The 14,990-nt window shown below is 35.1% G+C and overlaps 1 protein-coding gene across 2 annotated transcripts in view; it reads right to left on the reverse strand.

Moving 5' to 3' along the window:
* LOC135121277 (forkhead box protein L2-like) overlaps positions 1 to 14,990 on the reverse strand; it is a 184,065-nt gene that overhangs the window by 77,100 nt on the left and 91,975 nt on the right. For both annotated transcript variants that reach the window (XM_064045592.1, XM_064045601.1), the window contains exon 2: positions 7,681 to 7,777. In XM_064045592.1, coding sequence (XP_063901662.1) covers positions 7,681 to 7,777 — 97 coding nt within the window. The remainder of the gene's footprint in view (positions 1 to 7,680; positions 7,778 to 14,990) is intronic.

A 14,990-nucleotide genomic window follows, 5' to 3' on the forward strand; every position in this document is an offset into this window, starting at 1 on the left:
TTTATAAAACAAAACAAAATAAAAAGTTGGAAGTTTAAGAATATGCATTCGTGGTGAGGATAAATACATAAATTTACTTCCTCTTGTCTTGTTAAAGCTCGTTTACTGTCGTCTGAACTAACTCGGTAAATTAGCCTTTACACGCACCCTGCCTGTAAAGCGTTACCGTGGCAGCTTTACAGGCACCGTGCCTGTAAAACGTTGTCATGACAGCACCGGAATCAAACACACATTCGCTGCGTCGGCCTTTTTCTTAATCTCACTAATACTGTGCTAATACTAACGTTAAAATCACCTTCAAACTCTTCATCTTCATCGAATTCCACAATTAACAGAGCTCAGAAACAAAATTAAACTATTTAAATTATTAATCGAATTTACAAATTGACAGTCCCGTTATTTTCAAACAATTCAATTTTCCATAGTTACCGGAGCAAACTATGAAAAATGACTATAATTTCTATGACTGTAATTTCAAGTAAAATTTCTAGAGATGCCAAAGTTGTTCATTTTCAGGATTTTCAGCAAGAGGAAGTAAAACGTTGTACGCGGCTCGCTTGCAACTAGCCTTTACTGGGGCTCACCGGATTACAGAGCTCGCTCCTACGTCGCTCGCCCTGCAAACATTCCGGCTCGCCCGTAAAGGCTAATTTACTAAGCTTGCCACGTAAATAACTATTAAGTAGTGAACAAGCAGTGGTAAAAGTCATCACTACTTACGCTTTCACCATGCTAAATAGCATCGGGGCAATCATTAATTGTTCATTACCACTAGCAAAATTCCATTAATTATTATCGATTAAATTATTATTATTTAATTATCAATTAGATCATAACTAAATTAACATTTGCTGCACAGTAAATTTTTCCAAATTTTTTGAGATGTAAATTTGAATTTCAGTATTGATTATGAGTAATACTGAAACCCTTCGGTTGATTAACATGGTGGAAGTTAAAGTATAATTAGAAATGATTTTCACCAGTGCCTATATTTTTTCACTTAAAAATATATTTTTTGGTGTACTCACTGAAGACAGTTGAAATATTACAGCAACCCTCTTTTTAAAATTGTTAAATTCACAAAAGTCGCCAAATTCTTATTATTAAACCTAACTGACTCAAAGTTGACAAAGTAATAATGTTTTTTAAATCAAATTCAAACCTAGTCCGACTGCCCGATACACTTTTTAAAAGGTATTGTTACGAAATAAACCCATAAGGTACGACGCCTATGGGCAGTGTTGGGCAGTATCTAGATACTTGTATCTAAATAAAGTATCTAGATACATTTTTGGGTGTATCTAGTATCTGTATCTAGATAAAATCGAATTTAAGCACAAAATATCTGTATCTAGATACAAAATTAATGGCGCAGATACAGATACACTTTTTTTTCAGTAGTTATTAGTTGAGTTATACTAGTAGTAATTTTTGATACTTTATGTTGGTGATTTTGGTCACATAAACAAAAATAGAGCTAATAGTGTTCTGTCACGGAAATGTTCATATTTTAAATACCATAATTTCCTACATTGTAGCCTTCAGTACTTATACATCTTTAAATACAATCCTGAGGGGCAATAAATCTAAACTGTGGTAAGATGGTATTTTAAAAACCATAAACCACAATTCACTATTCACGGCGTTTTACAATTATCGGGGCAATGCATTTTATCTGTGTACCTGAGTAACCCGGGTCCGGTAAGCCCGCTGGTTGTATTTGTGTTATTAAATAAGAGTAATTTTAATAGTAAAAATATTTGTTTAAGGTATGTTATTATTTTTAGAAAATAATAAGTGCGTGTTACATAATGATTAATTTTTTCAATTAACACAAATTAGTTCATGTAATCGACTAATCGAATGTTCAATACAAACATTTCTCTCGCATAAATCGCATATTTGTTACTGTTTTATACCTTTATTTTTCAGACAAATGTAGCATCTTTTCCTGTTGCCACATGTGCCATTTCTTCACTTTTTAATTGTTGGACCCAACGCGAGGCGGGCTTGGCAGGTCCGTTTTGCCCTAGAATGTGCCGATTATGTTTAAATGTAAATCTTGAGCAATAAAATTAATATTTTTACAACCCTCGGTAGAATAATTTATCGTGATATATTCTCAGAAATCGTGAAACGAGATTAAAATAAAATGAGTTTCAACAAAAATCTGAAAATTTAAAGCTGCACTCTGATGATTCCGGCTTGCCAGGTAGCCTTTGATCCTATAAGGGGTTTAAATACCTTTCTAAGAAATTGTACTTATTTTGCCAACGGAACTAAAGTTTGTCCAGAATTATAAGAATTTTAAGGACTCCCAACGTTAATTCGTTTTACAACCCTGTCGTCAATTCTATTGTACAGGTAAAGAGCCTGTCAGGAGAAAGCCGATATTTTCTGTACCTGAGTTCGCCACACTCTTCAGCTGTACAATAAAATTGACAACAGGGCTGTAAAACGAATTAACTTTGGGAGTCCATAAAATTCTTATAATTCTAGACAAACTTTAACAATTCTTCCTAAAATGTATATACCTACCTGCCGCACCGGGATAGACGATTACCGGACATGGTCATAAAAACATCGTAAGCCCATATTGAAGAATAATAATTCATGACAGGTTGCCAACAACAGACCTTCAGCACAGAATAATCATTTCCCGTATTCTTTAGAAATATTAATTTTAATGCTGGAGATAATTATTAGATACACTCAAACACAATTTAGACACTGTAGTATGGGAATAAAAACAAAAAAAATATTCTTTTTAAGCCTAGGTACGTAATAAATATTGAACAATTTGAGACACGTCAAAGAGCGAAACGGTGGCCTATTTGCAGGAAAAAAGAAAAGATTTTTCAGTCTTGAATAACTATGCTACAGTAAAATGTTTATTTTTTAAATTTAATACCACAATCCCTTCTTCTGCACCTATGGAACGGGTGTTTAGTAGCGGAAACCAAATTCTGACACCAAGAAGAAATAATTTAAGTGACAATACGTTCGAAATGTTGTTAATTTAAAAAAAATCATTAAACAATACATAAAAAAATACATAAACATGTTTTCAGTTATTTTATTCGCCAAAGCTTCAAAAAGTATCTGCTTTCTTGTATCTGTATCTAGATACATTTCGAAAAAATCGAAAACAATCTGTATTTTGATACTTTTATCTTCCATATATCTATATCTGTATCTAGATACTTTTAAAAGTATCTGTCCCCAACACTGTCTATGAGTCTTCTACTATGTACGCGTTTCTTCTCGTATGTAGTATGACTCATTGGCTGCGCGGATGTCGCGACGGGCCCAGAATGTGGTTGTAATTTTAGGCGAATATACAAAGTTTAGTATATTCGAAGTGGCCACAGTTACTGTAATAGGTGTTGAAATAGATCGTAACTGAGAAAAATTACTCATTTCTATTGATGGATAAAGTAATGGATGGTATAGTCAACAATATTCATTAAAGGAAGTTCTAATCGCTGCAAACGATGAACATTGTTTCACTCCGATTATCGAGAATAGGTATATTTAGTGTAGATTTCGTAAACTGAAAAATCAGCATGTGGCAGAATGTATGTTGTACCCAAAATAATGTCATCACAAGTATTTTTATGGAAAATATTTAATTTGGTTCTTAAACTACCAACATTATGAAAGTAAACATTGATTAAATTTGAGTCGACCGTAGAATTTAGTTTTTTATGAAGTAGTAGTTAAATAGTAGTAGTAAGGTACGGATGGTTGTTACATACGCCTTTCATGTATTTTGGTGTTAGATTTGTTTCACCTTTTGATTTCTTTATGTTTTGAATTTTTCACGTTGCATAGGAGTTGTTAGATTATTATTTAACTGGACATTACCAGTATTGAAACTTTTACCTCTACTTCTTTAGGTCCAAGGTATCATCGTATATTTACAATTTTTTTTTTTTGATGGTCTAGGAGGTTTTGAATTGTTAACAACTTTACCTAATTTAATTATGTATTTTCTTTACGTTGCGCTGTATGAAAGTCTCAAATCCTTGGTAATAATTTTAGAAATGAAGGTACTATCGTGTTGAATTCTCACGTTTGTTTCTCTAGATCTTGATTTCGAAAGATTATAGACGATTACATTTTTAGCCCTATTTAAACGATCTTGCAGTTCATTAGTTACAACATCTTCATTAAATATATTATTAGTTAACTGATCGTATCTCATCGTTAGTTGTTTTTACTTGTTGCAAATTTTTAATTACTTCGTCTAACTAAGGAATTAGGGCCCCAGCATCATCACACTTTTTGCAGAAAAAGCGAATCCTTTAATCGTTAATGCTCTATTTGTAATTTCACAGAGTGCCCTTTTCAAGGGTCAAGCCATCGTACTTACCACAAAACAGTAATTGATAATAGCATGTTTGCGTAAAACAGTTTCTTATGCAGTTTACCTTATGCTTACACTTATAATTTATAATTATAGTTATAAGCATAATTGTAACAGTTATGCTGACGGTTTAGGACCTTACATTGGCAAGCAGAACTGACTTTCTGACACGTAAATTAATTAATTTGGCACATTAATTATTTAGAAATTTTGGCAACTTGTGGCAATATAGAAGATGTTCAGAACTACTCAGTGTATCAGTTAATACAAAAAGAGTTTCTTTTTCAGTTGCGACATAATTCGAGTTCTAAATGACACTGATTGACATTGTAAAAAAATTCTGTTGTTGTCAATATAAGATGTAACGATTATGAGTGTTATAATTATAAGACATAAGTTATAACGGTAAGTGTAAGCATAAGAAAAAAATTATAAGAAAATGTTTTGCGCAAACACGCTAATGATAGCATTTTTTATGTCAATGAATTCACTATACACTCAATTTAAAAACGTAATATAGCTACGCAAAGTGCTAACATTACACTTATGCACAAAATAATGTACATTAAAATTTATTACTTATTATTACCGCTAAATATATCAAGAAAATAAACACAGCACTGAAACACATCCGACTCTTTTAAATTCTATAAATGAAGTATTTAAAATTTATGAAACAAAATTTTTGTCTAAAATATACTCCTATTGTTTACAAGCAAAATATTAAATACATCAAACAATTTTTTTGTTTAAATATAATATAAATTGTTTGAACGCTGAACTCTGGCAAACAAACAAAAGTGTAATTGGTATGTTGCTTTCTGCAAATTATTATACATATTTATGTATTTTAATACGTACATTTAGTAACACGCATTTTAAGAAATGAAATGTCATAAATTCTGACTAATGATTATGTAATAGTTATTTAAGCATTTACGTAGGGCTGCAACAGCGTTTTACCAGCTGAGGGTTGTTCCCGAAACTGGTCGCTATTAGGCCCGGGGTCCTTATTATGTCTTTCACACAATCGGACCTACGATGGAAGAACATCGGAACAATAAAAATTACAACTAATAGTGTATTGTATATCATGGAGGAAAACCACTTTCCCGTCGTGGTGGACACAGTATTTTTTATCCTACACCAGAAAGTAAAAATTAATAACATTAATTATTATTTGAAATAATAATATTAAATACTGGATTTTTTATTACAGTTATTAAAAAAAACACCTTTTGCTGCTAGGTTTGTTATTTTAGTTTTTTTTTAAAGTACATAAACGTTTCCATGGAAGTTCATTCATTTTCCTGGCTAGCGAGACAAAAAAAAAATCTTGGCAAGACAGTCAATCTTGCCCTTTCCCAGCCCTATTGAAGCAAGAAAATCTCATTTTTACTTGGTATAGAAAAAAAATTGTCGAAGGTTATCTCGACAGAACTTCCCTCGCCCTTCAGTAGAATAAAACATATAGCTTTTTAGAAACATTTTACAATTTGATTTTGCTACTTTTATTTTTTTATGAGAACCCCTATAAATTGAAATTAACATATGTAAATATGTGATGTTCAAGTCAATGTAAAGGACACGCGTGCTGCGTCTATGTTTCAAATGAGTTTTCGCTTAACAAAATTTTGTAATGGCATCCACAACATTTCTGCAAAGACACATATATCACTTTGGATAGGTGCAATGTAATGCTAATAGTAACAGTAACTAATTTTCGGGAAAATGCCATGATTACGATAAACCATCAATCGTTTTTTGACAATAATCCTTCCAGTAGTTTTGAAGATTATCTGTACAACACAAATCGACACAGTCGACAGAAGGACGCAAACATGAAACCCACTTTTTTATATTCTATTTGTCATAAAACGTCGAGAAAACAGGAGCGTAGTCTTCAAGTGCACCCTATTCCTATAATAATAATTTAAAAGTCAAGTGGTTTTATTGCTCTTACAGAATGGACCAAGAAATATATGACAAACTTTCCACTGTACGTTTCATTCACACAAACTTTGTTTTATTTAATTTTTCAAACACTATCACTTTATCTGTGTCATAGTTGACGTTTAATTTAATTTGTATATTTTTTATTAAGGGATCAATTCTGTTCTCACTATATTTCGATAACTGAAAACTGTTAACACCTAAATAATTTATGCAATATTAAACCAAACGGATGGACGGATGGACGGACGGACAGACAGACAGACAGACAGACAGACAGACAGAAAGACGGGAACAGGATAACACGGGAACGGGAGACCCCTTGTTTCGTACTCTAGAAGTCATGAAAACATCGAACTGGCAAGTTGCACAATGGATTTGACTACTATATTACCTTAGCTTACGCTTGGTACATACCTAATACGATTTTTTTCAATAGCTTAAAAATTGTTTTAAAAAGTACTTTGACGTGTATGAGATAAGAATTTCTTCTACTTTGTTTCAAATGACTTAGGTAGAATGCAAATCGAAGCTACAAGGTTTAATACTCGTCACTCCTGTCAGTGTCAGTGTTCGTCTGTTTTAGGGCTGTTGTAAGTAATTCAATATTTAGGAAATTTGAATAATAATTTACGTTTAACGTACATACCAAGTAAAATGCTCACCATATACCTAATCGGTGCGAGCAGCGCAATTAAACTTTTCGTTGGAAGGATTAGTCTTCAGGTGACTAACTGTACTTTGCAAAAAGGGGTCAGTCTTTCTTTCAAATTCACGCATTTCCAGCCACGTTCATACGATGCATTAGTTAAAAAATCATGCTATCACAAAGTACTACAACACTAAATGTTAATGTATATAACGTTCATTCAGGGTTAATTACTTAAACTTCAACCCCCACTAGCGAGACATGAGTCTATAGGCAACTTGAAGGTTACCCATAGTCTCTTGTGATCACATAGGTCTTCGAAAATGAATTAAAGATTATTTACAATATAGTTAACGGACACAAGCCGTCCACAGACCTGGATTTGTTAAATGAGCAATTATTATCAATCAATTCGTGAATATATTGGTGAGTGCAACTAAAACAGTTGCTTTTTTTATTGAACATACATAAATGTATATAGTTTTCTGAAGAACAGGTAAGTTTAAACCATAAATGCTTTATTTGGTATATTCTTTATCACATAATGTATCTTCTGTAAGGAGTAGTTTTGGAGTCCATCAACTTGATAGAAATTTATTTATGCATCTTCGATTTTTAAGAGACTGACAACTATTACACAATGTTTTACTAACTTAACTTTTCAGTTCATTAGATTTCAGACAACGTAGTTATTAGAAAACATACTTACTGTGGTTATGAAGTGGTAACGCAGAAGTTAAAGATGGCAACGAGTAACTTCCAATATCTGGTTCTGATTTAATTTTTTGTACACTGGATAGTAAATCCTGAAACAAAGTACCATTAAGAATTACTATGAACGGGTGTTGTTCTACACAGAAAATTGCATACTAGTTGTCTTTTTTTAACTAGAAGAAGTACGAAGTACTGGATTTTGATCAAATCACAGAGTGTTATTTGAAAACTATATATTAAGGTACACGCCTGAGTAGTTCGGAGATTATGTGTCTAAAAAATCGCCAACCGGTAAACAATAGACAGGTAGAAATACTTAGAAGGCCGACATTTTCACATTGTATGTATAAGCCGTAAAACGTGGACAAAACATGAAATTAACTCAGCTTACGCTCGGATATTAAAATTAGGTGTGGATTATTAAACAACTGGAAAAAGAACGCATGCTGTGCTGTATATTTCGAGTGACATTTTCGTGTTTTTTTTTAATGATCTCCATCAGTTTTAGGAAAAAAATATACGTATTTGTTTATCCCCAAAAAAATTGATGACATCATCTCAAAATTTTGCCGAATAAATTCTACCCAAAATGTGCAAAATATGGTGAATTTTTACTTGTAATCATTGCATTCGTATTTTTTAGATTTGCTTAAACAAGTGGATCAAAAAAATTAATGAATGGGTCAATTTATTTTATTGATTAAATCAGGAACGGCTTACTCCATTTACTTCAAAAATTTGGGAATACCGTAGTGTTGTTATTAGTATTACAATGCATCTGCCCAAATCGAGATACGCGTCCTTGCAAAAATGTTAATGACTTCATCACAAAATTTTGTAAAGGGAAAACTCACTTTAAACATACGAGTAGCACGCTTGTTTACATTTGCTTTAACATTACATACAAATCTTAATTTAACTCCTAGGGGGGGTTCCCTTAAAAAATAAAATTCACAAATTCAAATAATTTTTTGAAGAAGTTGCAAGATCTTTTATTATGCTTCAGGGGCTAGCGAAGTTCTGTCAAAGTAACCTACGACCAATTATTGTCAATAATATCATGCAAGAATTTCAGGCGTAAACGAAACAGGAAAATGTTTCTTTTGTTTAAACTTAACAAAAGAGTGAAGTACTTCAAAATACACTAACCGGCAAAAAACGACCATCCTCGATCAGAACGACAATTTGAGGAACGTCTGTAAGAGTTAACGGCATTGTTTTCGCGTGAAAACGTTTATTAACTGCCAAACTTATAATCATATGATGAAAAACACTGTTTATAACAACAGCCTTCTTTATTGTTTCAATTAAAAAAATATCGTACTTGGTCTGTTTTTGTTATTTTGTTAAATTAAATTTAAATCTGTGTTTATGTCTTCCTTTTATGCTAATTTGTACAACATGTGTCCATAGTGAATGGTTCTTTAATAAAATAACAAGCACTAGTTAAATTAATAATAAGTGGTTTTGCGAAATTTTTCAGGAGGCCGGTTTTTTTTGCCGGTCAGTGTAGAATTTTTATGGGGAGGATTCGGCGATTAACACACTACAACAAATATTAATTTATTTTAATTAAGAAATATAAAAGAAAAAGTGGAAACATATTACATCGCACCATTTACCTTAATGAGTCATGTTGTATGTTTCCTGTGTTAAACGACATTTATTTGCCTCTGCCTATTTGTAACAGTCCAATGTATTACTCTCACAAACGATGTTCACACTCCCAGTAATATTAACATACACGACTGTGCTGGAAAACTAATAGTCTGCCAAACATTTTGCATTTTCGATGTATATCTTAGTTTTTCTGGCCTGAAGAATACCTATTTTGCCAAGTAAACAATTCCCATCTATCACATAATAAATGATATTGGATGATAACAAGAAATTTGAAACTGAATGGAACTATTTGATTAAAAATATCCAATAATGATAGTGAGAATCTGAAACGGTATTAATAACCGTATTTAAATATGTATTACATTTATTTATAATATAAACCTTAACTCTAAATAAAACAATCTAACCACAACAAGATATAAAACGTATTCATAAAGCAAAACTTTGTTTTCATAAACGTCAAGCTGTTTCCCAAACAACTTCATTCCATTAATTTAGTAAGACAGCAAATTTGATCATGCAAACAATATGAATCCAATTTATAAATTTGTGTATTACAACACAAAATTCGCATAACGTTACCATTGTATAAACGTATTCAAGTTTCCGGAAATGCTTTAAGAATCCTTTCTTGAATGGTGTGTGAGTAGTGTGATATTGGCTATTATATCGGATTGGCGATCATTTCAGTTGCGTTACACGGTATAGTGCTTCTTGATTACTTACGGGGTGGTCCGGAGACCTGGCGGGACATCTAGATACGCGGCCCAATAAATTCAATGAGCAGAACATCAAGCAATGAGGTTTAAATTAAGCTGAAGAACACACAAAGAAAATTTACGTCCTTTTCACAACCCAATAAAGAAAATAACACAGATGTAACTAAATAATATTTTTTATTTTTGTAACAGCATACATATTTAAATGTGTTAACGTACCTACACATCTCTTTAAAATTAACGGCCACATGAAATATAATGCGGTAATATGTTGACACTTCGAACTTATGCGGCGAACTGCCGAAAAAATCCTTGTTAATTTGATTTGGACCTAACCCATGTTAACTTTTGTTAGGGTTCTAGTTTAATTTCCACTACCACTTTTTGCAGTAAATCATTAATTTGTGCTTTAAAAAATTAAAATTATTTTGATTAAGAAATGTTGGTACATCATCGAAGGTTTTGACTTATCACTTTAATTTGCCATTTTTGACAGCATAATTTTAATTTAGCTATTAAATACCTTTATGTTTGACTCAATCATAACGATGTCATTTATGACACTTCCAACTGTCCATAATCTACCACTTTATTGGATTGTAAAGTAATTTGGACTGCAACACAATTCATATGACAGTGACAACAGCAATGCCTATTAAAATTTATTAATGATTTTTAAATGGAGATGAAAAAGTTGCAAAAAAAAAACTTCTGTTGAGTCAAACATAAAGCTATGTATGTCACACGTAAATCCATAATGTTTTTTTATTGAACTCGCTTCGCTCGCTCGGCTATAAAAGGACGCGTCCAATAAATCTATGCATTATGTACTAGTAACATAAAGAGCACGGAGGTAGAAGAGAGTCTCTTCTACCGTCGTGATAAATAGTCATTATTGCAGTTTGTAGAAAAGAAACAGAATGATGGAATTCAAACATAAATGATGGAAATCAAAGAAAATTTCACTGAAATTGCGTTTTTGATGTCCACGATCCAGAAAACCTGTGTTTATAAATCTGTCAACAAATTTTTAAATTGTGCTCTTGCCGGGTATAGGACGATGTGGATATATGGTGGGCATGTTGCAGTTATAGAGCTCATCAAAATCAACAACTTTTCTTAATAGAGTTTTATTAGGAACTTTTTAATTATGAAGTTAAAAATTGTTAAAATTTTATCCCAATTACGGTTGCCCGGCCATGGATCCTCAGTCACCCATGAACACTAATAATTATAATTAATAATTTATGGTCAAAAACAGTTACTAGGATACGTATTTTCCTAATCTTATCAACATGACAAACATTTGGAGAGAAATTGAAAGTGCTGCTCCCTAATAAATAGCGTACGAAATTTCATCGGCCCAAATGTGAGTGTTGATTGCAACTTCCCTGATGTACTCGGTCTCATCAGTTGAAGTTGTATAAGAAATACAAAATTTGCTTGTTCGTTTATTGTTCTATTAGCCCACTCACAAAACTTTTGCCTACATGATAAGTCTGTTGGTTTCATAACTCAACTTTCTGGTCCTGAAAGGGGTAAAGTTGTTCTCTGAGTATATTTCAAATACTATTCTCCGATACATCACAGTGGACAGTGATGCGTGCTAGTACTCGGTCGAACTTCGACACTCTCCAAAACAGCCTCTTCAATATTAGCAATTCTATTACTAAGTACGTAACCTACCCAGATCCTGAGCTACAAGTTTAAAAGATCCGTACTTTCGAAACTGCTGTACAACGGTCTTAAAAGTGCGCACATTTGGCAGACGATTTGGGAGGCTTCCTGAAAAAATTCTTTGGGCGCGAGCGCCGTTTCCCCAAGCCTCACCGCAGGCTAAAACGATATCGGTGTATTCAAGATTTAAAAACAACGCCATTTCAACAAATTTCGTCTATAAATTAGCAATCTGTGGCAAACAAACTTCGAAGAGACGACGTTTAATAACATACACTTAACATAAAAATGATTGTCACTGGAAAAACGGTTGCTAGGATGCCTTCTTTATTGTAGTAGTGTTGTTATTATTTGAGGTAAACATAGACGGTTCGTGAATATATGGGTGGGAAAATTGTAATTTCGACTTGAGTTTTCGAAAAAACGCCATATAAAAAGTCGTTCCGTTTCACGAGTTCCGCTACTGGTTAAAATTAATGTATAGTGAACCAAGACCTATAAGGTTATATGGCCATCATAAAAGTAGTTGACCGCAAATAAATACCCCCTTTGTGTGGTTCGCACTAAGCTTACCGGTTGGCAATAAATCATCTTCTAAACATTTCTTGCTCATATTTAACAGGGCCGACTTTCAAAGCGAGTGGTTATTTCGGAACCCTCAGCGGCTGCAGGTAGTAAGGAAATGGTGGAGTGGTGGATTTTCATATTTAGTGAAAGCCGCCCCTGAACGAAACCACAAGAGCCGGTCGAGCTGCAATGGACACGTTATTTACGACCCTAAAACCTTTTCTATTGTAAACAACTTAACTTCGACACAATGGGATGATTTTATGATGGCCATATAACCTTATAACTCTTGGTTCACTATACTTATTTCTGAGGCACCCTGTATATAATTAAATTAAACTCAACAATTTATTTCTTACTAACTTGAATTTACACGACTATTACAACGATTGTGCACAAAATAATTTCGGCGCTTCTTCTCTAGATTTTTTCCACACTCGCTGATTGAATTTGACTGAATAATCCCTCATTCCCGACGGTGGCCTCTATTTAAATTCGTACTTCCTTCTAGAGGTCGGGCATTCGGAATCTTTCTGGATTGCCGTTCGCAAATTCCATTTCCATGCTTTTCTGTGGCGATCCGCCGCTTAGATTGATGACTCACCTCCCATCAACGCCGGCCGTGCGTATGAGAAAGCTCGGGAACCCATAGGCGTCGTACCGGGGAGGCGTATGGGTTTATTTCGGAACACAGCCCCTTCCTTAGTTCTGATCGTCCCGATCAGAAACGTCAACGGCGTCACTGTTATACTTCATGAGGTGGTCTAAGTGAACAATCTTCATTTTCGTCTTCGGCCCGGGTCGAATACTGTAGACGACACCGTTGATTCTCGTCACGACAGTATATGGACCTTCCCAGTCTGGTGACAGCTTTGGACAACCTTTCTTTTTTTGGGGATTATAAAGCCATACCAGATACCCTGCCTGGAATCCTAATGAGTTGCCCTTAAGGTCGTAGCGTGTTTTCATTCCGGTTCTGTTTTGTGAACGCTCAGCAGCTTCTCCTTCAAGTCATGGACGTAATCTATGACCTCCTTTGGTTCTTCACTCGGAGATTCGAACAAGATGTCACAAAGCAGACGAAGTTCTCTTCCTAAAACTATCAGCGCCGCTGTCTGCCCCTTGGTGTCATGGACAGCTGATCGATAAGCCAGTAGGAACAGTGGAAGATGTCGATCCCAATTTTTCTGATGTTCGGCCACTACCTGCGAAAGATGTTCTTCCATGGTACGATTGAACCGTTCTACCATTCCATCTGACTGCGGGTGCAACGGTGTAGTCCGTGTCTTCCGTATTCCTAGTACTTCAGTGACCATTTGGAATACGTTTGACTCAAAGTTTCTGCTTTGGTCCGAATGTAATTCCATTGGAACCCCAAACCTGCTGATCCAATTGTCGATCAGTGTTGTTGCAACCGTCGTCGCTTCTTGGTTCGGTATGGCATAAGCTTCGGGCCATTTGCTGAAGTAATCGCTGACGACCATTATGTACTTATTCCCGTCCTCGGTCACCAGGAAAGGACCTGCTATGTCCACTACAATTCTTTCGAAAGGCGAACCGACGTTGTATTGTTGCATCGGCCCTCTCGTTCTAGTCCTCGGTCTCTTGACCACCGCACAGGTCGTACATCTCTTGCACCAGCTGTCGACGTCTTCTCGGCAACGGACCCAGTAAAATCTCTTCCTAACTTTAGAAAGCGTCTTGTTGATTCCGAAATGAGCACCAGAACCACCGTTGTGCATTTCTCGAAGTACTTCCTTGGTTCTAATGGTCGGAATCACCAAATGCATGGTGGTATGCTTCTCATCCGGACTCTCCCAAGCGCGCTTAAGCAATCCGTTCTCGACACGCAGGGAGTCCCACTGAGCCCATAACGCCTTGAAAGAGGGTGACTCATCTGATATCTCCGACCAAGGTGGTCGTTTCTTTCCATTTGAGCAACGGTCCGATATCAACGTCCTCGTCTTGGTCTTTTCTAAGCTGTGCTGTAGTCCACTCTTCATCTTCTACAACTGCTGTCCATCCACAGTTGAACGACGTTTCACGTTGCTCGATCTTGTCGCAGTGTTTGCAGTTCTTACACGAACTTCTCAACAAGGAGTCCGCATTACTGTGGAGCTTACCAGCCTGGCGTCGAATTTTGAAACGATACTGTTGGAGTCGTTCAAGCCATCTAGCCACTTGTCCTTCGGAATTTTTCATCTGAAGAAGCCATGTGAGAGCTGCGTGATCGGTTCTAATCAGGAATTCGCGTCCGTAAAGATATTTATGGAAGTGTTCAACAGCCCTGACAATCGCCAACAGCTCCTTCTTCGTAGCACAGTAGTTCTTCTCGGGTTTCGAAAGTACACGATGACTTTTTCTTTCTTGTCCTGCACCTGTGACAATACAGCACCTATTCCGATGTTGTTCGTGTCTGTGTCCTAGATTAAACATTCCCAATGATTGAGGATAGGACAGAATGGGACTAGAGTATAGTGCGTTCTTCAATTTTTTTAAAGGTTGCTTCACATTCAGCAGTCCAATTAAACTGAGACTTCAAATCTGTCAGTCTGAGCAGCAATATCAGCAAACCCGTTGCAAACCTTCTGCAGTACGTGCAGTGTCCCAAGAAACTCCGGACTTCCGTGTTCATCTTTTGGTCTTAGCATATCGCGAATCGCATTGATCTTTGTTCCCGTAGTCTTGATCCCGTTTGCCGAAGCAGTATGCCCCAGAA

Source organism: Zophobas morio, unplaced genomic scaffold (assembly GCF_036711695.1).
Source record: "Zophobas morio isolate AGI-343-1 ecotype UQ-CSIRO unplaced genomic scaffold, CSIRO_AGI_Zmor_V1 ptg000005l, whole genome shotgun sequence".
In the NCBI taxonomy this organism is placed as follows: Eukaryota; Metazoa; Arthropoda; class Insecta; order Coleoptera; family Tenebrionidae; genus Zophobas; species Zophobas morio.